This window comes from Mytilus edulis, chromosome 3 (genome assembly GCF_963676685.1).
Source record: "Mytilus edulis chromosome 3, xbMytEdul2.2, whole genome shotgun sequence".
Lineage (NCBI taxonomy): Eukaryota > Metazoa > Mollusca > Bivalvia > Mytilida > Mytilidae > Mytilus > Mytilus edulis.
Genome location: NC_092346.1, coordinates 2,357,163 through 2,382,637, shown reverse-complemented (window position 1 = coordinate 2,382,637; position 25,475 = coordinate 2,357,163). Strand labels below are relative to the sequence as shown.

General features: G+C 33.6%; 1 protein-coding gene across 2 annotated transcripts; it reads left to right on the top strand.

The window, feature by feature from the left end:
- Window positions 1-25,475, top strand: LOC139515618 (heat shock protein HSP 90-alpha-like). Of its 2 annotated transcripts, XM_071305242.1 has the most exons (10): window positions 1-137; window positions 14,268-14,347; window positions 15,086-15,602; window positions 15,994-16,208; window positions 16,656-16,880; window positions 19,060-19,416; window positions 20,378-20,525; window positions 21,105-21,373; window positions 21,965-22,298; window positions 25,105-25,475. In XM_071305242.1, exons 3-10 carry the CDS (start codon window positions 15,086-15,088, stop codon window positions 25,206-25,208), a joined length of 2,169 nt encoding a protein of 722 aa, XP_071161343.1. In that variant the 5' UTR covers window positions 1-137; window positions 14,268-14,347; the 3' UTR covers window positions 25,209-25,475. The 2 variants fall into 2 exon arrangements, with proteins under 2 accessions (XP_071161343.1, XP_071161342.1); XM_071305241.1 differs by lacking the exon at window positions 1-137 and having other exon boundaries at window positions 13,336-14,347.

The window sequence follows — 25,475 nt, the reverse complement described above, 5'->3', positions numbered from 1 at the left end:
ATTTATAGATTTTTCTAGATTTAGAATGTTCTTTTGATTCTCGAATCGTATATATAGACTATATATAAAAAAGCGCAGTTGTATTTGTGAATAAAGATCATTGTAGAAATAGTAGCGTCAGGAATACTGAAATAAAGGTATGTTTATAGAGTTTCTAAACATATTCAATGTTTCAATGATTTTTTGAAAGTTGTTTTTTTGTTGTATATTATCTGATTCTGACTGTGTCCTTCAATAAAAAAATGAAATGAATAAAATTTTGTATGTACTTGTAATTATCAAGTGGGTGAAATAAAAGGAAGTCAATAGGTATAATTTGTATTGCCTGATATAAATATTTTTTCAATATATTACAAAATACAATATATCATAAATAATTAAATACACAAATGAAAATACATAAACATAGATATATAACCAAATTTTTTGGCAAACATCCGCCAAGCCTGCAAGGCCGCCAAAAAAAATTAAAGATAAAATAATAACTATCAAAACAGTTATAATGATGATAAAAACCAGACATACTATCATCACTCTTTTTCTCACTTCAAATAAGCTCCATCCTTTCAAAATGTGTATAGATAATGAAAGGACAAAACAGCAAACCAACTCAAAATATATGTAGATCTTGAGTAGTTAGAGGAAAACCAGCATCATATTCAGGATGCAAGTTCTCTGAAAAGAGAAAAAAGAATAATTACAGTAAACAATATACATGTATGAAGTAAATAAAAAACACAATTGTAACACATTACAATTTATATACTCTGATGCTTAATACTATTGATTATCTTTTTTCTGAAAAGTTCTGTACCAGCAAAATTCAAATGAAGCCCATCTCTCGGAGCAAATAAGGAAGCATCTGGAATATTGTCGAGTAAGAAACTCCTATACAAATTACAATATAATAAATTATTTCTTTTACACAATCTTTTTAACTCAGTATTAACTTTATTAACTTTAGCTCCAGTTTTCATGTGATCAACTGGTCTAGGAAGAATAGAAGTAAAGATCAACTTAGCAAATGTCATCTTTTTTAACTTGTGAATTAAATCTTCGAAATATGATATAATAGTATCTACGGATTGAGACGAAGAAATATTATTAGTACCAACATGAACTATAACGAAATCTAATGAAATTAAATCTACTTTCCCAGATGAAATTAACTCAGTAAGACGACCAATAGTGGCACCAGGAAAGGCCTGAGTTGTACACCCATCTATTCCACTAACATATTTAGGTATGGACGCTGACACAATGGTCGCCCTTTTTTCAAAGAAATTCCCTGTAAAAATTTATAATAAAACATCTGAAATATGTGCCGTCATCTTTTCTGCTACTGAAATCTTATCATCTAATGAAAATTTTAAATATCTTTTATAAGCATCGCTTTTCCTATCTCCGTACAATTGAATTAATTCAGTAGGTACTTCGGCTGCAAAAGCCCAGCTAGCCCCCCCCCCCCCCCTCGCCTAAAACTATGTGTAGAATATGAACAAGCATCTAAACCAATCTCAGTAATTAACTGTCTCAATATTGTCTGAAATTGTCTATACGTGACAGGTACACATAATTTATGTTTTATAAAACAATAAGCTGAAAATTTAACAAGGGAGGAAGGGTGGGTCATTTCAACGTAATATCAAATTCAAAAATGTAAAGAAAACACTTTGCAATAGTATAAATAAACAATTAACAAATAAGGAAAAGTTTATATCCAATAAAAAGAGCGAAATAATATAGTGAGTAAATTTAATGCAAGAGTTTATACTAATGAAAATCTAGTTTGAACCAGTGTGATTACTGAGGTGTAAAATATAAATTTCACTGTTTTGCTAATTAAATAATTTAAATCTTAAATTAAACCATATAATGAATCGATCTATAACCAAGTACCAATTTTGGACATTGGACCCAGTGGCGGATCCCGGGGGGGGGGGGGGGGGGTTCTGGGGGTTCAAGTGGAACCCCCTTTTTTGGACGATCAATGCATTTGAATGGGAACATATAGTTGGACCCCCTTTTTGTCCTGTGTTGGGAACCCCCTTTTTAAATGGCTGGATCCGCCCCCCTGGGACCATAATAACAAAAATAAAGGTCCAATTTCAAATTTTTCAGGTTTTTTTTACCACATCATTTGCTGTGCAAGAAACATATGCTGTGTCAAATATTTAATCACGATCTAAATTCAGAGATTGATTGCCTGATATTTGATCAGTATTCATTGCGTAACGTCCAGTGGAAAATATTTCATGCATGTTCAGGAGGAACATATATTTGATCATATTTAGAGATGTTTTAAGCTTGAATGTAGTGTCCATACTTGCCTTTACTAGTTATCGTTCGCGCGGTTTGCAGTCGTTTAAAGTTTAACTTATTCATAGATGAATTACCGGAGTATTTACAAGAAAGTGCATGAAGACCCTGCTATACTTTTAAACGATAAACCAGTGAATTGCTATTGTATGCAGCTAGACGACTTAATTAATTGGTCCTTTGATCAACATCTGTTAATTAATAGACTGCAAACAAGACTTAACATCCTGGAAAATACACATTAAAAAATAAATATAAAAAACCCAAAGGTTCGGATATTCAACAAAGCAGGTAGACACATTTGTGAAAAATTGTCTTATGAAAACAATTTGGTTGAGTGTAAACATCTTGGTTTGCACCTTGGTGCATCAGGGTCATTTTCATTTGCTCAGACTACACTTCATAAAAAGTCTTTGACGGCTTGTTATAAATTGTCACGATAAGTATTTGATATCACTTTATCATAGCATAAGTACCAGTTATGTGACCATACAACCAATTCAAAATGTGAACGACTTCACATTAATTTTGATTTAATTTAATTGTTTAATATGTTCATAATAAATCCACAAATTTAAAATTTCATCCGGGCTAGCTAGGCATTTCCAATCAGTATATGATGACATAAAACAAAATCTTTTTTGATTCACTGGTGTCGCTAGGACAATTTTGATTTCAGATTTTCTCTTCTCAAAGATGCGTATCATCACACAATCGTTTAAAAAAAACACCACACACAACATCTTGGTATGCATGGCTCTATGAAGCCGTGATTTATTGAAACACCCAGTAATCAATCATATTGCTTTATTATCATCACAAGCAAAATAAAAGCTTCAAAGGTAATATAAAACAAATGAAATCGTATGTTATAGATAGGGGCAAAAGTAGTATACTGCTGCCCAAAAGTCATAAATCAAATCAAAACAAATCCGGTTTACAAAATAAAACCGAGGGAAACACATTAGCTCAGTACTCCACAGTAAGAAAATAAAATTAAAATCATCTATTCCTAGCTTTCTACTACATGAACCTAACAGTTTGTGTCATACATGTTCATATCACAGTGGCGGATCCAGAAATTTTTATAAGTGAGGGCCAACTGACTGCCTAGGGTAGCACTCCACAGTTAGGTGTGTAGTTTCGCATTTTGTCCCCTGTGGATTTTTCAAATATGAGAGCTAGTGTGCAATAAAATTCATTTTTGGATAGCTGAGTATTAAAATAGCCTTTGTATTGGGTTTATATGAACATCAAGAGTATGTAATGTATGTAATATAGGCTGTTTTTTGTATGACAGTCCGTATTTGCATGTCCCTACCATACATTGGTCCGGCAATTATTGTAATGTTTTTTTCCAACTTTTTATCGCACGAACTTTGTGATTGGATTTTACGAAAAAATGAGGCGAAAGACACCCATTTTTTATTTGATCATTAGGAAGATTTATGAAAACAGTTTCTAAAAAGGTATTACTCAAAGGCATTGAAATTCTAGTTTGATCCAAATTTTGGGGGGATATGTGACATGTCCACCCCCCTTTTTGCAATATTTTATGGTAAATAAATGCAGAATGTTGCCATGGATACACATAAAAGGAATTTATTTTCACTCTTTTAACTTTTGAAAATCAAATCTATGGAATATACTGATTACATACATATGCACATGTACAACACAAACAGTTAGGTTAAAGTATTAGAAATCCAGGAATAGGAGATGATAAAACATTTTGTGGCTCATTTTTAATTTTATTTTCTAACTGTGGAGTGCTACCTAAGAAGGGACCCGCTCCGGTCATGCAGAAAAAGGCCCAGGTCCCGTGACCCCTCTTAATTCGCCTCTGTATCAGCATCTTCCATAGATTACACAACAACACACGACGACAACTGAATTACAGGCTCCTGACTTGGGAAAGGCACATACATAAGCATGCTTGCGGGCGCCCAATCTGGAATTTGTTGTTAAAGCGGAACATACATCAATAAAAGCGCTATTCCAAACTCCCCGGCAGTTCCAGTTCCGATCCGCATACGGGCCCGAATACTACTCTACACTAACAAACTCCCCGGCAGTTCCGGTTCCGATCCGCATACGGGCCCGAATACTACTCTACACTAACAAACTCCCCGGCAGTTCCAGTTCCGATCCGCATACGGGCCCGAATACTACTCTACACTAATCAAACTCCCCGGCAGTTCCAGTTCCGATCCGCATATGGGCCCGAATACTACTCTACACTAATCCCCGGCAGTTCCAGTTCCGATCCGCATACGGGCCCGAATACTACTCTACACTAATCAAACTCCCCGGCAGTTCCAGTTCCGATCCGCATATGGGCCCGAATACTACTCTACACTAATCCCCGGCAGTTCCAGTTCCGATCCGCATACGGGCCCGAATACTACTCTACACTAATTGATGGAGTAAAGGAAAACAGTTCCGGAACGGAAACGATCACTGTCCGGAGTATTGATGGAGTAAAGGAAAACAGTTCCGGAACGGAAACGATCACTGTCCGGAGTTTGGCGCTATTCCTTTGCTTTTGTGTTTTTGCTGTGCAGGAACTGACTTTCGTGTCATGGATGGATATTCTTTATCCTTTCTTTTCTATTATGTAAGAACTTATTGCTAAAATCCGTTTAAAAGGGGTTGACACCAAGCTAAAAAACAAAGACTAACAAGAAGACCTATAGATAGATATTTTAAATGGATGATACTACAAATAGTACGGTAACAAATAAAGTAAATTTGAAGAAAACAAACTGGAAAGTTTTGTTTAAATGCCAGAGTCACTGGGGTAAAGCTGATGACCGTAACTGCATTCACGGTCATCCCAAGATGTCGGATGAAAAATTAGGTCAGTCTCTGTATTGTCTGTTAAAGTGTTTCTATATCATTTTCTTTACAAAGCATACATTGATACGATGTAAATTTATAAAAGATTCACACGGAAATCACTAATTACTACCGAGAAATGTGCATGAAACGGGAAATTCTATTTGAAAAAATCGCTAAGATGACCGTAAATCATCATCAAAATATTTTCAAGATGACCGTAACATATAACAAGGATGACCGTGATTGGTAAAAAGATGACCGTAACTTGTAAAGGATGACCGTAATTTGTAAAGGCTGACTGTAATTTATAAAGGATGACCGTTACTTTTAAAGGATGACCGTCAATTCTAAGAAATATCCGTATTTGTATTCATAGCTTTTTGTTGAGTTTGTCTCGGTTAGCGGATATAAATATGTTTCATTAAATTGTTTTGAACTATTTGCCGTATTTTGGGTTCATGACAATGATAGTAAATTGCATATTTCTCGAAAACAATGAAATATTCATTGATAACGACGTTAAAATTTTAATACAAATTGACAGCGATACGACGAAAAGTTGAAGAATTTCAAACATGAATGTGTCCACGGATGCCTCATCTACACTATCATTTTCTATGTTCAGTGGACCGTAAAAATGGGATAAAACTGTAATTTGGCATTAGAATTAGAAAGATCATATCGTACGGAAAATGTGTACTAAGTTTCAAGTTGACTTCAACGTTATCAAAAACTTCCTCGATCAAGAATTTTAACCTGAAGCTGGACATACAGACAAACGAACAGACGAACGGACGCACAGTCCAGAAAACATAATGCCCATAAAAAAAACACAAATTAAACGTTTGAATATCCGGTAATCGAGCCCATGTGTATGGTTCCAGAGGAAACAGATTAAAATCTTAATTTGTCGTGATATATTAACAACATTGCTGTATATATATAAATTGACAAGGTTCCCCCTTGTGATACGCTATTCGTACAAGACTATTTTAAGGATCTATTTTGCTAGTTTGGTCGTATCATTCAAAACAAACATTTTCAAAGACGATATAATATCAATGGGTGTACATGCATTAGCATTTTTAAAAAGGTGTATTTATTATATGTCATTTAAAGGAATCCCAGAAATAAAAAAAAAATCTCTTGACTTTTAGGTAGGCTGTGCACCGCCTTTTTTTTTATTATACTTGTAAGGTGTCATTTTATCGCGCTTTTGTTGCATTTTTCCCCAACTTGTTCATGTGCATGTCTTGTTGCAAATTCATTTTAAAAACAAGTTGCTTTCTTTAAAAAAAGAAAAGCAATACATGAACCTAAGACCGCTGACTGCTGGGTCACCAAAAGATTGTTGCTGAATTTGTGTTTGCTTTTGAATTGAAATAATTGACTGTAAAAAGAAGAAGCCAGTTGAAAGTATATATTTACAGCTTCTATTTGAATAGCTATTTTAAAGCTCGACTATTATATTTATCACTTGGGAATTCACATATTTTTTCTCTCGATTATAACCCTTTGGCAATCCTACTAACCAGATGACTTATGCAAATTGCACAAACCTATCGCAATATTTTATGCACTCAGTTTGCTTTATAATCTGGAATTCAGGATGCATTTATTTTATCTATCTTATCCGACTCGTATTTGAAGCTGTCTTTACTCATGTTAAATGTTGTATGCGGTGAAACCTGTGGCATGCAATTGATTGGGACCTCTTATGAAGAGACTTATTTTGGTCTCATAAAACATCTCAAACTTTCAGGATTTCCTGATTTTACTTAAATCAATTCAAACATTCTACAGGGAAACTTAGTTTTCCCGACGAATTTCTTAATTCAGAAGTTTATAAACCTGTGCACACTTTAAAAAAAAATATATAAAAAGGTATGTAGATATAAAAAGATACCAGAATTAAAATGATGTACGCCAGACACGAGTTAAGTCTACAAAAAAAGCATCAGTGACGCTCGAATGAAAAAAGTTAAAAGGCTAAATACATTACAAAGTTAAGGAATCTATTCCTTGGGTAGACAATCCTTAGCTTTTCGAAAAGGTCAAAGTTTATAATAGTACATGACTCAAAAAAGAAAACAAAAGAGAAACAACTCGAGGTTAGAATACCGTTAGTAATGATCGTGCTTGAAAGTCATATGTTAAGCTCTTTCTGCCGTGTCCTGAATTTAGATAACAAAAACGAAAATAAGCTTTCACGAGTGAATTTAATAGTATTGCATGCAAGTAGTATTTTAGCGCACGAAATAGTAAATAGAAAGATCAGGAAAAGAATACACATTTGCGTCATCACATATCTTAATCTAATAGTTGAATTCGAATGTCAAACGGCCTACACTAAATGTTTTGACTCAGGATTCATTGACATTTTATCCGGAATTTGTGAGAACGCAAACCGATAGTGTGTTTTTGAAATGTGATCTATAATGTGAATGAATCAAGACGTGTAGGATAGTTGGTCAACACAATGAATACAATTTTCAAAACCGTACCATACGGTACAAATATGTAGATGCTATAAGGTTAAACTATCAAAACAAACAAACAAAAATTGAATTAAAATTTTATAAATAACTAACGTTCCGGTCAGTATTTTTTTTTTCAAATTCTTTTGAATATATATAATATCAATAAACACGAACGTCAAGTATTTACGGATGGACATTTTATTTATCGAATGAATCTTCTTTTAAATTCTAACATTCCACTATGTGAATATATTACTATACAAAATATAAGCAAAGACTTCTAAATCCATACTAAAACAGTATAAAATAATCAACATTATGGTTGTAATTAAATTTTATTGTGATTATTGTAAATTATTTTTGCGGTTGTTGTGAGCTGCAACGATTTAAAATCATGTTTTATGAATTGAAAACACACAAGTATTTTTGTTCACGACCGTTAAAAATTTAAATATTTAATGCATTTATTTTACTTTCCGTTTTATGGATATAAATATTATAATACAAAAAAAATAAATAATAATTACTCATAAAACCCGGCTAAATACTAAAATGGTATGAAATAATTAACGTAGAAATATAATGATTATTGTTTATAAACATTTTTTGTAGGATGCAAGAATTCATTTGGATTTAATTTTTATGTTTCCTTTACAAATGAATATTTAAAATACCAAAGCAGAGTATCTTGTCATATAAAATACTTATTTCTTAATTGAAACTCTGAAAATATTCTGATTTCAATCATTGTTAGTTTCTTCAGAAACATAAATAAAGTATTATATATTTTTTATATATTTCTTTGATTCCGATTGAATTAAATTCTTTTGATAAGAATATTATCTTTCTGTTTTCCGATCTAAAATTAACATTTTAAACAGAATGTTCTATCCCGTAAGTCTATGATGAAATACACAGTATCCCGTGGTTAAATCTTCAAACATAATTTGTTTACATGTTATCGAGACAACAGACAATACCACGTTATAATTGACACAGATACACACAGTGTGCAGTGGTCGTTTTAAAACAAATATAATTGCGTCGTCAAGGGCCATCAAGGGACCATATCAAAGACGTAGATAACAACCTGTGAAGACCTGTAAAGATGACCGAAAACTTTCGAGACGTTCCGAGAATTTTATTCTGACTTCCGGCCGAGAGATATCGAGTGGCCCATAGACACATCCAAAACTCGCCAATATATAAGCATGAACCTCTCGGGGGGTTCATGCAATTAAACCCTCTACCGTAAACATGAGTGCACACGCTGAAATGTCTCGCCTTCTTTACTAATCATTGATATTATGGTGATAGTCCTAAATATAAAGCTTTATTACAACTGTCACATAATCTTAACATTAACCAATATAACTAAACAAAGATACCTTGCAAGGTACGCACATACCAAATATAGTTATCCTATTACTTATAATAAGAAAGAATTCACAATTACAAAGTGGTCACAGAACCATGAAAATGAGGTCAAGGACATAGGACATGTACTGACTGACGGCAACTTCTTAACATAACACATTTATATACAAAGTATGAAGCATCCAGGTCTTCAACCTTCTAAAATATAAAGCTTTTAAGAAGTGAGCTAACGCCGCCGCCGCCTGATCACTACCATCCCTATGTCGAGCTTTCTGCAACAAAAGTTGCAGGCTCGACAAGAAGATACATATCGAGAACTATTTATTTGAAGCACGTCAAGTATGTTCTTCTACCTAGGATAATACTCTCATATAAATAAGTTTATACCAACACAATTAATCATTTGATACAAAAAAAAGGTAGTTATATTTTAAAATAAGGATATTTCATAAAATTGACGGTCATCCTTTAAAAGTTACGATCATCATTTATAAATTACGGTCATCTTAAAACCAATTACGGTCACCCTTGTTATGAATCGCTGATTCTGTTACGGTCATCTCTATTGTGATTTACGGTCATCTTGGCGATTTTTTCAAATCGAAATTTCTGTTTCGTGCACATTTCTCGGTAGTCATTAGTGATTTCCATGTGAATCTTTTATCGTACCAACATATGATTTGTAAAGAAAATGATATAGAAACACTTTAACAGACAATACAGATACTGACCTAATTTTTCATCCGACATCTTGGGATGACTGTGAATGCAGTTACGGTCATCAGCTTTACCCCAGTGAGAGTAGAAATACGAACTGTAAAGTTAACACCCGGTCCATGATGTAATGAAAAAAATGATGAAATTCTTGGCTGATTATTTAAACTTAAAAGTATGTTAGAACTATAAAAATTAATCTTAATGTTCGAATTCAGGACACTATAGGATATGAAGTTTGTTTTTATGTTAATAAATAAATTAGTACTAGAGCAATAGCACATTGAGAAGATGTGAAACCCCCCCCCCCCCTTTTTTTTTTATAAAATAACGACAGACATGGTTTTCGTTTGTTGATGTGGTTCATAAATGTTTCTCGTTTGTAGTTTTTTTATATATAGATTAGACCGTTGCAATGGTTTTTTCCATTTAAATGGTTTAACATTAGTCATTTTTGGGGGGCCTTTTCTGTTCGGTAAGCTGTCTGTATTCCATACCAAAAGTCTGAGAAGGATTCTGCGAATCTTTTGGCCACAAAAAATTCAAACGAGAACCTTTTCATCAGATACCAACAACAAGATATAGCCACAACTATAATGATAAGACGCTGGAGGTGGATTGGGCATGTCCTACGGAAAGGCCAGGGGGATATCACAAAGACAGCACTCCACTGGACCCCAGAAGGTAAAAGAAAGAGAGGAAGACCCAAAATGACATGGAAAAGAACTGTAGAGGCAGAGGCTAGTTAATATCAACAGACATGGGGCACACTACAGAAAACTGCCAACGTCCGACAAAAGTGGAAAATCTTTGTTACTACCCTACATGCCAATGTAGTACAAGGGCAGTAACTTAACTAACCTTACTGTTCGGTGTGAGCCAAGGCTCCGTGTTGAAGACCGTACTTTGACCAATAATGGTTAAATTTTACAAATTATGACCTGGATGGAGAGTTGTCACATTGGAACTCATACCACATCTTCTTATAAACAATGGAATATATAGTAGACTTGAAAGCCCGATATATATGTGAACAAAGGTTCACAGAGATATTACGCTTCAAAAGTTGCTGTATAATTATAATACACCAACACTAGACATCAATATGCACATCAATTTGAAAAGGTAACGGAATATTAGAAAACAAAGTGGATGTCATTGTATGGCGCCGACAATACTCATGAGTTTATTCAGATCACCATGTACTGATTGACCATTGCTTCTGGGGTCATTTTGATCCACGGTGAACATATGTGTCAATATAAGAACCAGCTAGAATGACACATGTTTATACATGCATGTTTTTTCCCGACCCCTTGTAATTGTCTTCCTTTGCCAATTTCGATTAGAGAAGACGTGTCGCATCCTGTAAGAGCGCGAGCTGCTGTTGGTGTGCCAGACATCAGGGGTCCAATAACTTTTAAAAAAAAGTTGCATTAGTCGTGAATAGGTAAAATCTGTCTTGTGGCTTTGGTTGAAGAAATGTATCCAGTCTGAAATCACAATTCATCATGTTTGACATATGAGGAAAAGACCTTATTAGAAATAAAACATAACTGTCTTGATTTTAATATGATGCAACCCCTGGAATAACTTTTCAATATCTGTTCATTGGCAAACAGAGGCGGCAGAATAATTCTTCTATCTGCCTCTTCATTCACTTATATATCATGTACACAGTTGCTTCACAGTCTATAGATTTAAAAAAAATCCCGTTAGAAATATTTCGTCATGGTCTTGCAAATCAAAATCATTGTAGTGCGATAGTGCATAGTTACAATGTACCTACAAATCTTATCCACCCATGTTTATTTTCTGGTGTATTGAACTGCATTCAATGACTTGAAGAACAATTTAGATCGACCACCATTTGAAATAAACCTTATTGTTCCTTTGACGCCTTTTATAGCTGAATATGCAGTATGGGATTTGATCATTGTTGAAGGTTTTACGGTAACCTAAAGTTGTAAATTTCTGTGTCATTTGGTCCCTTGTTTAGAGTTGTCCCATTGGCAATCATACCACGTCTTCTTTTTATGTACACCAAATTCACCAATATCCGATGTAAGGGGAGGGTTGGGCGCCCGCTGACATGTTTAACCTCGCCATATTCTGTATGTGGCTGTCCCAAGTCAGGAGCCTGTTATTCGGTGATTGTCATTTGTTGCTGGGTTACATTTTTGTTGTTCGTTTATTTTGTACATTAATAAGGCTGCTTTATTTCTCGTTTTACATTTTTCAATTCAGGCCCTTTATTACTGACTATGCGGTATGGGCTTTGTTGAAGGCTGTACGGTAACCTATAGTTGTAAATGTATGTTTGTGTAATTTTTGGTCTCTTGTGGAGATTTGTCTAATAGTTGGCAATCTTACCACATATTTTTTGGACTATGGTTTTAAAGCAGACTGAGTCATTGGCCAAATCTCTATGACTGTTGTACCTTAAGACTTTGGACAGTTCCAATACCAATACCATCTATCTGATCAGGGGTGTACTGGTTTTTCATAAAGGAATATCACACACTCAGCTAAAGTATACATTTCCGTTCAGTATCACATGAGAGTGTATTGTAATCATTATCCATATGAAAATAATTGTCATCTAATAACCAGGCAATATTTATCAGAGAGGTTGGAATACATTGTAGAGATAGAAATAGTTTGAAATTTCGAACGATCGTAAACAGATTTTCACAATTTGAAATCTCTGAAAACAAATGTAACTGAAAACAATATCGGCACGCTCAAATGACTCGATGTGCCTTAATTGCTTAGCATGTTGATGTTGTATGACTTTTGTCTTCAGAATAGATATTTTTACCAGTCATGGTAAAGCCATGGAGCGCCGGTGTTTTAATGCAAGTTGATTCATCATTACACGCAAGGTTTTTTTCCTAATTTAAATGCATCAAAATGTTCTTGGACATGTAAAGGCTTAATAACACGACCTAAGCTACTTTACTCGTTCTTATTTAATGGAATTAGCACTGACGTCACAATAATTTTCCGGAATTTCGGATATGTTCCAATGTGGGTTAAAATTGATCTTTTCGAAAAACAAGAATAAAAGCACCTCAAAAGTTATTAAACCTTAGAATCGGTACTTATTCAAGCACATAGACACAACTATTGATACAAATAAACAGGCGCGGATCCAACCATTTTAAAAAGGGGGGTCCCAACCCAGAGCAAAAAAAAGGGGGGGGGGGTTCCAACTATAATTATGCTCCCATTCAAATGCATTGATCGGCCAAACAAAAGGGGGGTTCCAACCCCCGGAACCCGCCCCTGGATCCGCCAATGAATATATATTCGGCTTATTTATAAAACTTCATTGCATTTCATATGACGGGGAAATAGGAAAAGAGAGTGTTACATGACTTATTTCGGTGAAAATTGAGTAGTTATACTGCTATGTGATGCGTTTTATAAAAAGTAGTTCCACTATTTTTTGTGAAAATTTACTATTGGTGATATACATAAGAAATGTAATGTACTTTGACAGACGGTAAGATTGAAAAAAAATGTTACATATACATTTGAATATCGTCAAATTCACTCAATTTATATAGATATAGGAAGATGTAGTGTGAGTGCCAATGAGACAACTCTCCATCAAAATAACAATTAATAAAAGTAAATTCCACTATAGGTCAATGTACGGTCTTCAACACGGAGCCTTGGCTCACACCGAAAAACAAGCTATAAAGGGCCCCAAATGTTTTAGTGTAAAACCATTCAAACGGGAATATGTTCATATAATATAAAAGTTTGATGTCAATTAAAAGCTGACATTTCACTCTTTCGTCTGATACCATTTAGTTTCGGGAATTAATGATAAGCGTTCCCGTGATGAAATTGAAAAGAAAAAAATCTGAAAATCACACTTGAACCGATTTTACAAAAGACTGCACCGTGGGAAAACTCTACGACAAAGCTAAAATGAAAGTATAATATTTACTCTATCTTCATGTGAATTTTCAGCCGTGAGGTATTTCGGTCCATTAAACTCTTTAAATAAGCAACTTTTCCCGATTTGTCACTCCACTAAAATAAAAATAAATCAATTTTCAACAAAATAATCTATGAAAGGCAAGCTCTTTAGAAAAGCTATTTCTTGTTTTAAATGATAAGAAATGTACTTTCGGTTTCAATTCATAAGATTTACGTTTTTACTAGAAAATATCGGAAAATTCCGTGTTATGTTTGTTCCTTTCTATTGGTCACGAATTTAATCAATGACTAACGGATTTTACCGAGTCTTCAAAAAGAGGTCGAATATTCTGGAATTTGACGTCACTTCCGTAGAAAATTCTTGAAGAAGGCGAATAACTACGGTAAATTACGCTATCCGGTGAACTAGTCCATGCATGATATTAAATAGAATCGCTTAAGAGTATAGTTTTCTCTTGATATTAACATTTATTCCACAAATTTTCGTCATTGATTTACTTTCTGAGTTAAATTATTATTCATGAACATTAATATCAATTTTTTAACACCGCAATATTCCTACACAATATCTGTCTTTTTAAGCGTGGTCAAGCCACAAGGAACTTCACAAGAAAAACCGGCGTACAAGTACTTTCTAGAGAGGAACACCATACAACGCCACGGTAAGTTTAGACATGTAGAAATATATATTAGGCAAAGCATTCAATTTAAAAGCATTTTATATATTTACTGTATGCATATTTTTCATAAAAAAAAAAGATTATTAATAGAAAAAACATAAAAGGGGGAGAGAGATACAATAAAAAAAATGGAAACATGATCGCATGTGTCCAAGCCGGACATGAAATAATGCAATAACAAACAAAAAAGGAATGTCTTATAATATCTTTAAAAGAAATATGCAAAATTCTTTAGTTCTTTCTTTGATTTTTTTATTTACTGAGTATTTACTGTAGAATTATTTTTTTTGGTAATAAGCAAAATAATTTTCAAAGATTAGTTGTGAGGACACCCTCTATTTTTGTCTTCCATTTCCATAAATTATATAGGGAAAAAACAGGAATTTCCTTTGATTCAGGGCAAAATGAATGTTTATGAATATAAAATGGAAGTTTCTGGAATTAAAAACATTTAAATAATGAATCAAATTGAGTATGTACAAAATTTTGACCATAGAAACTATTATCTTGATTGTTTAGGAAATAAGAAAAATTAAAATACAAAAGAACCTTTCATTTTCAGTTCTTTGGATGATACATGATGATAAAAAGGGGGAGGGGAGGTTGGCTCTTTTACTTAAAATATCTTAGTCAAGAAAAAAAGTGAAGTTGAAGCAAACTTGTTTAGTGTGATTGAAGGTGTAGAAAAAAATCTTATAATTTAACTGTTCAAATTTTCAGATGCCAGAACCAGAACAAACGATGGAAGAAGGAGAGGTTGAAACTTTTGCCTTCCAGGCAGAAATTGCCCAGCTGATGAGTTTGATCATCAATACTTTCTATTCCAACAAAGAAATCTTCTTGAGAGAATTGATCTCCAACTCATCTGATGCTTTGGATAAGATCAGATATGAAAGTTTGACCGATCCTTCAAAACTGGACCTTGGAAAAGATCTGGAAATCAGAATCATACCAGACAAGGACAACAACACACTGACCATCATTGATACTGGTATTGGAATGACCAAAGCTGATTTGGTCAATAACCTGGGTACCATTGCCAAGTCTGGTACTAAAGCTTTCATGGAGGCTCTTCAAGCTGGAGCTGATATTTCTATGATTGGACAGTTTGGTGTAGGTTTCTACTCTGCCTACCTTGTTGCTGATAAAGTAGTTGTCCAGACAAGGAACAACGATGATGAGGAATATATCTGGGAATCAGCAGCTGGTGGATCATTTACAGTCAAAACAGTATCAGGTATAGAGAATTATTATCAGATGAAGGTACATGTACATTGAGTTGGAAATTTTTTCATTACAGCTTAGTTTCACTCTTGTTGATCATAGTGATTTTAATGTGTACTTGTAGATTTAAAAAAAGTACTTTTCCATGTACACTACAAATGTATAACTTTCCTGCCTTTTCCTCATAAATATAATAGTACGAATAACGTGATTAAATTAAAAAATTTATGTTCAGTGTCCATCATGTAGATCTATAATGTAGATTGCAGAATTTTTAACTTGGAGAACACAGGTTTGTTTGTGACATTCGAACTTCATGTGCATGCAATTAACAAGTCTTAATTACATTTGATCCAAATTGGTCATTGTGTTCATGAATTCATAATCATTAAATATATTTCTAGGCGGCGAGTCTGTCGGCAGAGGTACCAAGATAACACTTTACATGAAAGAAGACCAGACTGAATATATGGATGAAAAAAGAATCAAAGAAGTTGTGAAGAAACACAGTCAGTTCATTGGTTATCCAATCAAATTGTTGGTAGAGAAGGAACGTGACAAAGAAGTATCAGATGATGAAGAAGAGGAAAAGAAGGAAGATGAAGATGAGGAGAAAAAGGTAATTAAATGTGGAAAATGATTTACAACTGGATCAATAGAACGATTAAAAATGTTTATCTTCACTTGTCAAAATAGTATACTGTCACGATTCTCTGTTCCTCCACCATATATATTCTAAAGTAAAATTACAAAAATACTGAACTCTTGAGGAAAATTTGAAATGTCCTTTATCAAAAGCTTAATTAAACAGGTCAAACGAATGGATAACTACTGTCTTATTCCAGACTTGGAATACATTTTCTTGTTTAGAAAATGGTGCATTGAACCTGGTTTTATAGTTTGCTAAACCTTTCACTTTTATGACAGTCGTCTAAATTCCATTATATTGAAAAGAATGTGTAAATAGTTTCTGTAGTTTAACATGTTTATTGTTTAAACTTTTAAATTTCTTTAGAAGACTTTAATTGAGAATGAAAGTTAACATTTAAATAAATCCTCTTTCCAGGATGACAAACCAAAAGTAGAAGATCTTGAGGAAGATGATGAAGATGAGGATAAAGACAAAGATAAGAAGAAAAAGAAGAAAATCAAGGAAAAATACACTGAAGATGAAGAATTGAATAAAATGAAACCAATCTGGACCAGAAACCCAGATGATATTACACAAGAGGAGTATGGAGAGTTCTACAAATCTCTGACCAATGATTGGGAGGATCATTTGGCTGTCAAGGTTGGTATTATCTCTCGTCAGTTTAACATCGCCAGTAGAAATAATCTCTTACTTGATGACAAATTTTATAATTTCATTGAATTGTTAATATTATGTTTTGTTAAAAGTTCCAAGAATATCTTGTAGATGATACCATAGAATTCAACAGTTTGGTTTCCATTTATGGTGAAAAGCTAACCCATACATTTACCAATCTATTTATACTGCTATTTATTACATGTACGTACATGTATATTGTCGTGGTTTTAAATTTTTGTTGTATTGTTCATATTATTTATTTACAAAGATATTTATTAAATTGCTATAATGTTTAAAGTATTCAGCTCACATGTTGTACTTTAAATTCATAACTGAGAATAATTTATAATCTTTGAACTTAGTATTTTTAAACAATTTTGCATGCGACTCCCATCAGGGGTTGACACTAACTTTTGTAGGCACTAGCCCGCAGGGCTAGTAAAAATTATATTCAACTAGCCCTGTTCTGTGTCAGGTAGCCCGGTGAGTGGGCCGTAGGCCCGCGAACTTGCTAGGGGGGTCTGGGGGCATGCCCCCCCATAAATTTTTTGAAATTTAGATGCAAAATCCTGCATTCTGAGGCCTTTTAAGAAGATGTTTTCAGTTTGAAAAATAACTATTTCATACTTGTTATCTTCATAAAAAAAAAAAAAAAAAAAAAAAAAAAAAAATTAACACCCAAGAAATCTAACGGCAGGAATTTGTTTGTCAAAACTTGCATTTTTACTGTTAATGAATTGATTAAAACATTTCAATGATTGCTAAATTATTTCACTTTTTTAGGGACAGAAAAAAATAGCTACACTATGAAAAATTGTCCCTTGTGACATATTTTTATAAGACATCCATGAAATTATGTCCAAGCACTTGGGACAATTTTTCACTAATGGGGACACTATTTTATAGTTTAAAAATGTGATATTCTGTTCCTGAACGAAATTATACAGATGAATTGTGAAATAAAGTATAAGAAGACAATTTCATGGGACCCTTTTTTTGCTTACAAAAAACTCATCAACCAATGTTTTTGATTAATTTTATTTACATAAATAAGTTGACTTGTCCCCTATTTTACTTTTGGTTTCTGATGCTGAGTCTTCATGTTCCAACTGATTTGTCTCTAGTCCGAGATTACTCTGACGTCCAACGGCTGTTTTGCCAGACAAGCTAGGGCCGTGGGAGGAGCACTGACGTCCCACGGCCCCAGCTTGTCTGGCAAAACAGCCGTTGGACGTCAGAGTAATATCGGACTTATTTGTCTCATGACGAGTTTTAACCCTCTTTTTATTAATGCATTACGACATGCATACATCCCGGTACGTGCAATGGACGCTTTCTGATACCAATGGCTTAAGTTAGTCTTGTTATCATCGTCACCCCTCAGCTCTCAAAAAGAAGCTAATCACATTTAATATTATTACCGGAATTTACTTTCGTTTCAGTCCATTGCAACTGTAATGATAAATCCCGAGCAATACGAAATGAATTATGACGACATGACAAACGCTAATTCGATAAAGACAGAGAAGTTCGAAAAAGTTTTCATCACCACGTGTACCTTTGGAGTAAAGGAAAATTTCAACAGGGAACCTTTCAACGCTCTATTTTTAGAACGAAAGGACATTTCCAATTTAAACTATTTACGCGACGAGTCGACTATGTAATAGATAAGGCTAAACTATGCACACGATTTATCAGGATCTCTGATGTGATTAATGATAAAATATAACAAAACCAAAATGTATATGCAGTATAATTATTGTTTATTTCAAAACGGGTTATCTTGAAACGTGGTGCATTCTTACTTTAAGGGCCGAGTAATCTTAGGCCGAGTTGACTATATATATGGCGACTGGTTTACGGTAGAAATTTTACCCTCCAGTATCTGTATCTGTATGTAAATATAGAGGTCGTGGAACCAGTGTAGACAATATTCGACGAAGTTGTCAGATAGACCGGCGTTTGGACTGTACTTTGCCGAAAGTACAACAGATTGATGTTCAATGACAAATAAATTTACTAGCCCCTCGGGCTACCGCGCCACGGACATTTACTAGCCCGACACAAAAGTTACTAGTCTCGGGCTAGCGGGCTAGCGTTAGTGTCGAACCCTGCCCATATTATTTTGGTCAGACATTTTAGATTTTATTTCTTGTTGCAGCATTTCTCGGTAGAAGGACAATTGGAATTCAGAGCTCTACTGTTTGTTCCAAAGAGAGCCCCATTTGACATGTTTGAGAACAAAAAGAAAAAGAACAATATCAAGCTGTATGTAAGGAGAGTATTTATCATGGACAATTGTGAAGACCTCATCCCAGAATATCTCAATTTTGTTAAAGGTGTCGTCGACTCGGAAGATTTGCCTCTCAACATTTCCAGAGAGATGTTACAACAAAGCAAAATTCTCAAAGTTATCAGAAAGAACTTGGTGAAAAAATGTATCGAGTTATTTGATGACATCGCAGAAGACAAAGACAACTACAAAAAGTTTTATGAACACTTTGGCAAAAACCTGAAGGTAGATATTTTATTTCTATATTGTAATTCTGCAACAGTTTTCTAGTTGCTTGGCCTGTGAAAAGCTTTACCCATGATCAAATGCCAGCTTTTTTCACATATTTCTAGAAATTGATCTAAGAATTTAATGATCAGATATTCAAGTTAGAAAATGATGTAACACTTGTCAAGAAAATTGCACAACTTTTGTAAGGTGCAGGAATCTTAATATCTGTTCTGAAAATATCAATGTCATTGTTAAATCTCAACATAAAATTGAGGTATCTTCCTTTTTCAAGGATTATTAAATCAGCTACTACCATGCAATATATCATTTTACCCCCAACTGATAATTGAAGCATTCTTAACCCTTCAGTGCTTACATTGTATTGAAGGGGCAGGTCAAGTTCTAATTTTGTGATTAGTTGTGCCAAGTAAAATGCAATGTTAGGCCAAAAAAAAATATATGTTTGTTTCCTGCTGCCAAGGCAAAAATATCAGGGTCGGTAGGTCCGGGTTTTTTTTAAATTCTTTTTTTTTTATTATTATTATTTTTGCACTCCCTGTCAGATTTGCAGATGGTTAAATGTCATGTTTGGTTAGGGTCTTGTACCCTAAAATCATTTAATCTCTTTAAAGAAGCTTTAATTGAATAATCCTCCCAGTGCCGACATTTTTTAAACATTAACTGTAGCACATTTGTGCTGGGAGCAGCCATTTTGATTGTTTGGGTATAGTAAAATACGGATCTGAATCGGACTGGAAACGAATTTTTCCGGACAGGAAAAGATTTTTTTCCCGGAATTGAATAAAAAGATCTAGGGCCCGGGGGCTTTGAGTCAGGGTCGGTCGGGAAACAGGAAACAGACATATATTTTTTTTTGGCCTTATTGGTAATGACCATAAAATTATGTTCTGTGAATGCATACTTGTTTCTCGTGTCCGACCATGGTTTTAATGCTTTCTATAACTTTTATTTTCAGCTTGGAATTCATGAAGATTCCACAAACAGAAAGAAGATTGCTGATTATTTAAGATATTTCACCTCCAGTTCCGGAGAAGAAATGACATCATTTAAAGAATATGTTTCCAGAATGAAAGAAAACCAGAAAATGATTTATTACATCACAGGTAGAGATTGGTTATTGTTGGTGAATAGATATTGATTATATTGACTTGAGGAAAAAGCACAATATGAAAAAAAAACCTGGCACATTGAATTCTAGTATATACAATTGCTAATTATTTTCTACTAGTACAAGTTGAAATTTAAGGAATCAGAACTGTATATGACTGTCCTTCTTGTTATTAGGTCTATTATTAAAGGAGATGGGGCATGATTGCCAATGAGACAACTTTCTGACGAGATCAAAAAAAATTAAAGATAAAAGCAATTACAGGTCACTGTATTCAACATTCAACAAAGATAAAAAGTCATCTATCTAAAAGCCACCAACATACTAACAGCCTACATGTTGTATTTCAACATAAAAAAAAAGTCTATCAAAAGGCCCCTTACATGAAAAATAATGTGAAACAATTCAAACAGAAAACTTGCCGCCTACATTGTAGTTGAAACAATATTTTTAGAAATACAAATATCCACAATTTATAGTTAAAAAGTCCTTTGATACACTGAGTGGGTGTTATTTCTATGCTTTCCTATATTGTATGTATGAGATGTTTTTAAGCGTGATTATTTATTAACAGGTGAATCCAAAGATGTTGTTCAGAACTCTGCCTTTGTTGAGAGATTGAGGAAGCGAGGACTTGAAGTTATTTACATGATAGACCCCATTGATGAGTATGCCGTACAGCAATTGAAAGAGTATGATGGCAAAAATCTGGTCAGTGTAACCAAAGAGGGTCTAGAACTCCCAGAAGATGAGGAGGAAAAGAAAAAGTTTGAGGAGGACAAAGCTGCCTACGAAGGCTTGTGTAAAGTAATGAAGGACATCCTGGACAAGAAAGTAGAGAAGGTAAGAAAGATCTATTGATTTATAGAGGATTAGATGAGGGCTATTCCAGAAAAAAATGTAGGGGGGGGGGGGGGTTGGAAGGCAGTTTTTGTCAGCACCCGCCACCCAGATAATTGTAATTGAGAATTATAGTGTGAAAAATTGCTCTGATACCCATCACCAATGTATTAGTAATATAATATGCCTTTCAACCCCCCATTCATTTTTTTCTGGAATAGCCCTGAGGTCATTAAGAACATTTGTAAATTGTATTGATAAAAGGTGAAAAACTTCTGAGTTGTTTATTTTGTCTAAACATCAGTATTCATACAAGCACATATATGAAACAAAAGGAAATAAGTGATTTCTTTAGTGTTTAAGGAAAGGGGCCTAAGAAGACCCATACAATATATAACCGTAAAAATTTTAAACCTTGGCAAAATATCACATCTACAGTAATGAAATTCCACAGTTTGCTGTTACAGAAATTAAATGACGATCTTGTTGCTGCAGACCTGTGTAAGTATCAGTACTTTATGAGTTTTAACTGATATAAAATAATGTTGAAACACTATTGAAAAATATTATTATTCTCATTTATTTTTCTTACAGGTTACCGTTTCCAACAGACTGGTTACTTCCCCTTGTTGCATTGTAACAAGTCAATATGGGTGGTCGGCTAACATGGAAAGGATCATGAAAGCCCAAGCTCTGAGAGATACCAGCACCATGGGTTACATGGCAGCCAAGAAACATTTAGAAATTAATCCAGAGCATGCAATTGTCAAATCTCTGAAGGAAAAATCAGATGCCGATAAGAATGACAAAGCTGTGAAAGACTTAGTTGTGTTGTTGTATGAAACCTCTTTGTTAGCATCAGGATTCTCACTGGAGGAACCACAGAGTCATGCCAACAGAATTCACAGAATGATCAAACTTGGTTTAGGTAAGTTTATTACCCAGTAATAAAGTGTTCTTATCAGGGCCGTTTATGAAAGTGATAATTTGATGCTATCTGAAATAATTGGGAAAGATCGTCTTGTACTGTTAATTCTAGATTCAAATTGGTATTTCAGAATTCCCTCTTTACCTGTATGATATGATATATGAAAATTGTTCATACATCAGCATTCTAATCATGCAAAATGTCAGATCAAAAATGAAATGAGGAAAGCCATAAGTATTTCTTTATATATATAATACATTAACAAAAAGGAATGATTTAAATACTGATCCAGTGTTCTGGAATAATTTACGCTCTGTTCTACCTTCTGTACTGTTGACTTGACCTGTTAATATACATGGTCCGAGACCACAATTGTCGTCCCTTGATTTTCGTTGTTCACGAATATAGTCCCTAGTGTTAACAGTGGGTTACTTGCCAATAATTTTTATACCTCTTCCAAATTTATTTCTCCATGTTTAATGCCTCAAATTGTAAGTAGGGGGGTGAAATTACACTGTAAAAAAATTTGGGTCCAGAATTTTACAGAAAAGTAGTGATTTGGTCCAGCTGAAAAAGGTTAAAAATTAGCACTTCGGAAGCTGTCAAAAGATTTCAAGACACCCTAAACACAAAATTGTCCATATTTTGAGTTAGAGGCGATGAAATTTTCTATAATTTTGATATAATTTGTCCCAAAAGTAGTACAACACACTGTAAAAATTTCATTGAGAAAGCGCAGGTGGGAATTTTTTAATTTTCATTTATGTTCTAAAAGAAATGCACTACGAATTAATTGTGTTCTCGGACCTAAGAGGTGAAGTCTGTAAATATAGAATCTGTACTTTGGCATCTTCCCTAAATGATTTGGTGGTGTCAATTTGTCAAATAGCATGAAACTAAAGGATTTAAACTTTTATTTAATAGAATATCTGCAAAAATGACCAATTTTGGCATTTTATGGTCAAAATAGGCATTTCAAGGCTTTTTCAATACTGATGCATACATGGCATCCTGACTTTCTATCTGACAGGCTTTCATGTGTCAATACTTGTGTTTCTATGCCTTTATCTAGTTCTTTTACTTGTTTTTGAACTCAGAATCTACAGAAAAGAAGATTATCTCAGACAATATGTACAAAATGTGTTGTATAAATGACCCTTGTCTAACGCCCTGTTTGGATGAAGTCAAAAGTGGGGTTCTTGGTACATAAAATTTGAAGTCCACAATAAAGACCTCACTAAATTTGTATCAAAAGCACTTTACAATGTCTATTGTACCTGTTCCATCTCACATAATATCTTTCTTTTCTTCTGTAGGATAGCAAGTGGTTTAAATATAAGCCTGTTGAGACTAAAATTACAATCAAGTTTTTCATTAAAAAGGCAAAAATCTTTGTATCAGACCATACTGTCTGTAAGAAAAGTTAATTGCAAGAGCCTTTTTGTGCTCAGATTTGTTGTATCATATCACATGAGTATAGAAATGATAAAAAAGACACAATTTTTTATTTCTTATAGCCTCAATATGCATTTTTTAATGTAAATATGTGGCACGGCCTAAATTGACCCTTATTTTTTTCCAGTCTTACTTGGCTTAAGACCCTTTTAAACTAATATGATATGTTATTTGTGACTTTTCTTTCCATTTAAAGTACATTCAATACATATGTAAGGATTATTTATAACCAAAAAGCTTCACAAATTTAAAATTGCTGGAAAATATTACATATTCATGTAAGGCCCCCTTTCATTGAAAAACCTCAATTTTTAGGCCCAGGCTGATATAAATTTGACTTTTGAATAATTATGCTAACTCTGATAAATCAAATGAGTACTCTATTGCTTTTAGTACATAATAAATGATATATTAGGGCATTTAAAAAGTATTTTTTTGCAATATTTTAATTTTCAAAGCCCAAAATGTTGATAGTTGAAATTATTCAATTTTAACGTCAAAATTTAACACGCAAAGATGAGTATAGAATTTAACATATTGTCTATAATATATATCCTATTGTTACGAAACTTTGCAAGTAGTGTTATAATTTATTAAGCTTTGGTCATACCAAGTTTTTTTAAGATTTGTCAACTCTTTCTATCCTATTAGGTCCGAGACCACAATTGTCGTCCCTTGATTTTCGTTGTTCACGAATATAGTCCCTAGTGTTAACAGTGGGTTACTTGCCAATAATTTTTATACCTCTTCCAAATTTATTTCTCCATGTTTAATGCCTCAAATTGTAAGTAGGGGGGTGAAATTACACTGTAAAAAAATTTGGGTCCAGAATTTTACAGAAAAGTAGTGATTTGGTCCAGCTGAAAAAGGTTAAAAATTAGCACTTCGGAAGCTGTCAAAAGATTTCAAGACACCCTAAACACAAAATTGTCCATATTTTGAGTTAGAGGCGATGAAATTTTCTATAATTTTGATATAATTTGTCCCAAAAGTAGTACAACACACTGTAAAAATTTCATTGAGAAAGCGCAGGTGGGAATTTTTTAATTTTCATTTATGTTCTAAAAGAAATGCACTACGAATTAATTGTGTTCTCGGACCACATGTATCATTAAATATGACAAGACAATCAAGGGAAACCAAATGCAGAATATTCATAAATATTGATCACTTATAATTTAATAAAATAACCAATCACAAGATTAAATTAAATATTTAAAAGTTGGCAAGAAAAAGGATTAAAAAAAAATGATACACTCTTTAATTAAGATTCATTACATTTGCATGAGAACTTATTAAAAAAAAATCTTTAATGCAATTCATATTAATTGGATTATATTTTTTTTTACAGGAATTGATGAGGAAGATGTACCAGTAGAACAAACAACAACAGAAGAAATGCCACCATTAGAAGGAGACGAAGATGATGCATCACGGATGGAAGAAGTCGACTAAACAAAAGAACTGTTTTCTAATGAGACCCGCCATTCTTACATCATATATCATCATGTTATTGATATACAAAAATCATGTGCATGAAAAGACAATTCAAGTCGCAAAAATATCAGCCGAGACCACTGAAATCAATATTTGTTAGTGATAAAGATTTATGTATTTTGTTTCAGTTAAGAAAAAACTCATTTTTGTCTGTGATCTTCATTTTTCATTGTGGTTTTCATCCTTTTATATGAAAAAAATGTTATTAAAATACTAAAAAAATTG

What these genes read in the sequence shown, in the direction of transcription:
- LOC139515618 (XM_071305242.1), top strand. Translation starts at nt 15,086, where the DNA reads ATGCCAGAACCAGAACAAACGATGGAAGAAGGAGAGGTTGAAACTTTT. An exon ending in TACAGTCAAAACAGTATCAG is followed by an intron (nt 15,603 to 15,993) that starts GTATAGAGAATT and finishes ATATATTTCTAG; the next exon opens with GCGGCGAGTCTGTCGGCAGA. An exon ending in AATGATCAAACTTGGTTTAG is followed by an intron (nt 22,299 to 25,104) that starts GTAAGTTTATTA and finishes TTTTTTTTACAG; the next exon opens with GAATTGATGAGGAAGATGTA.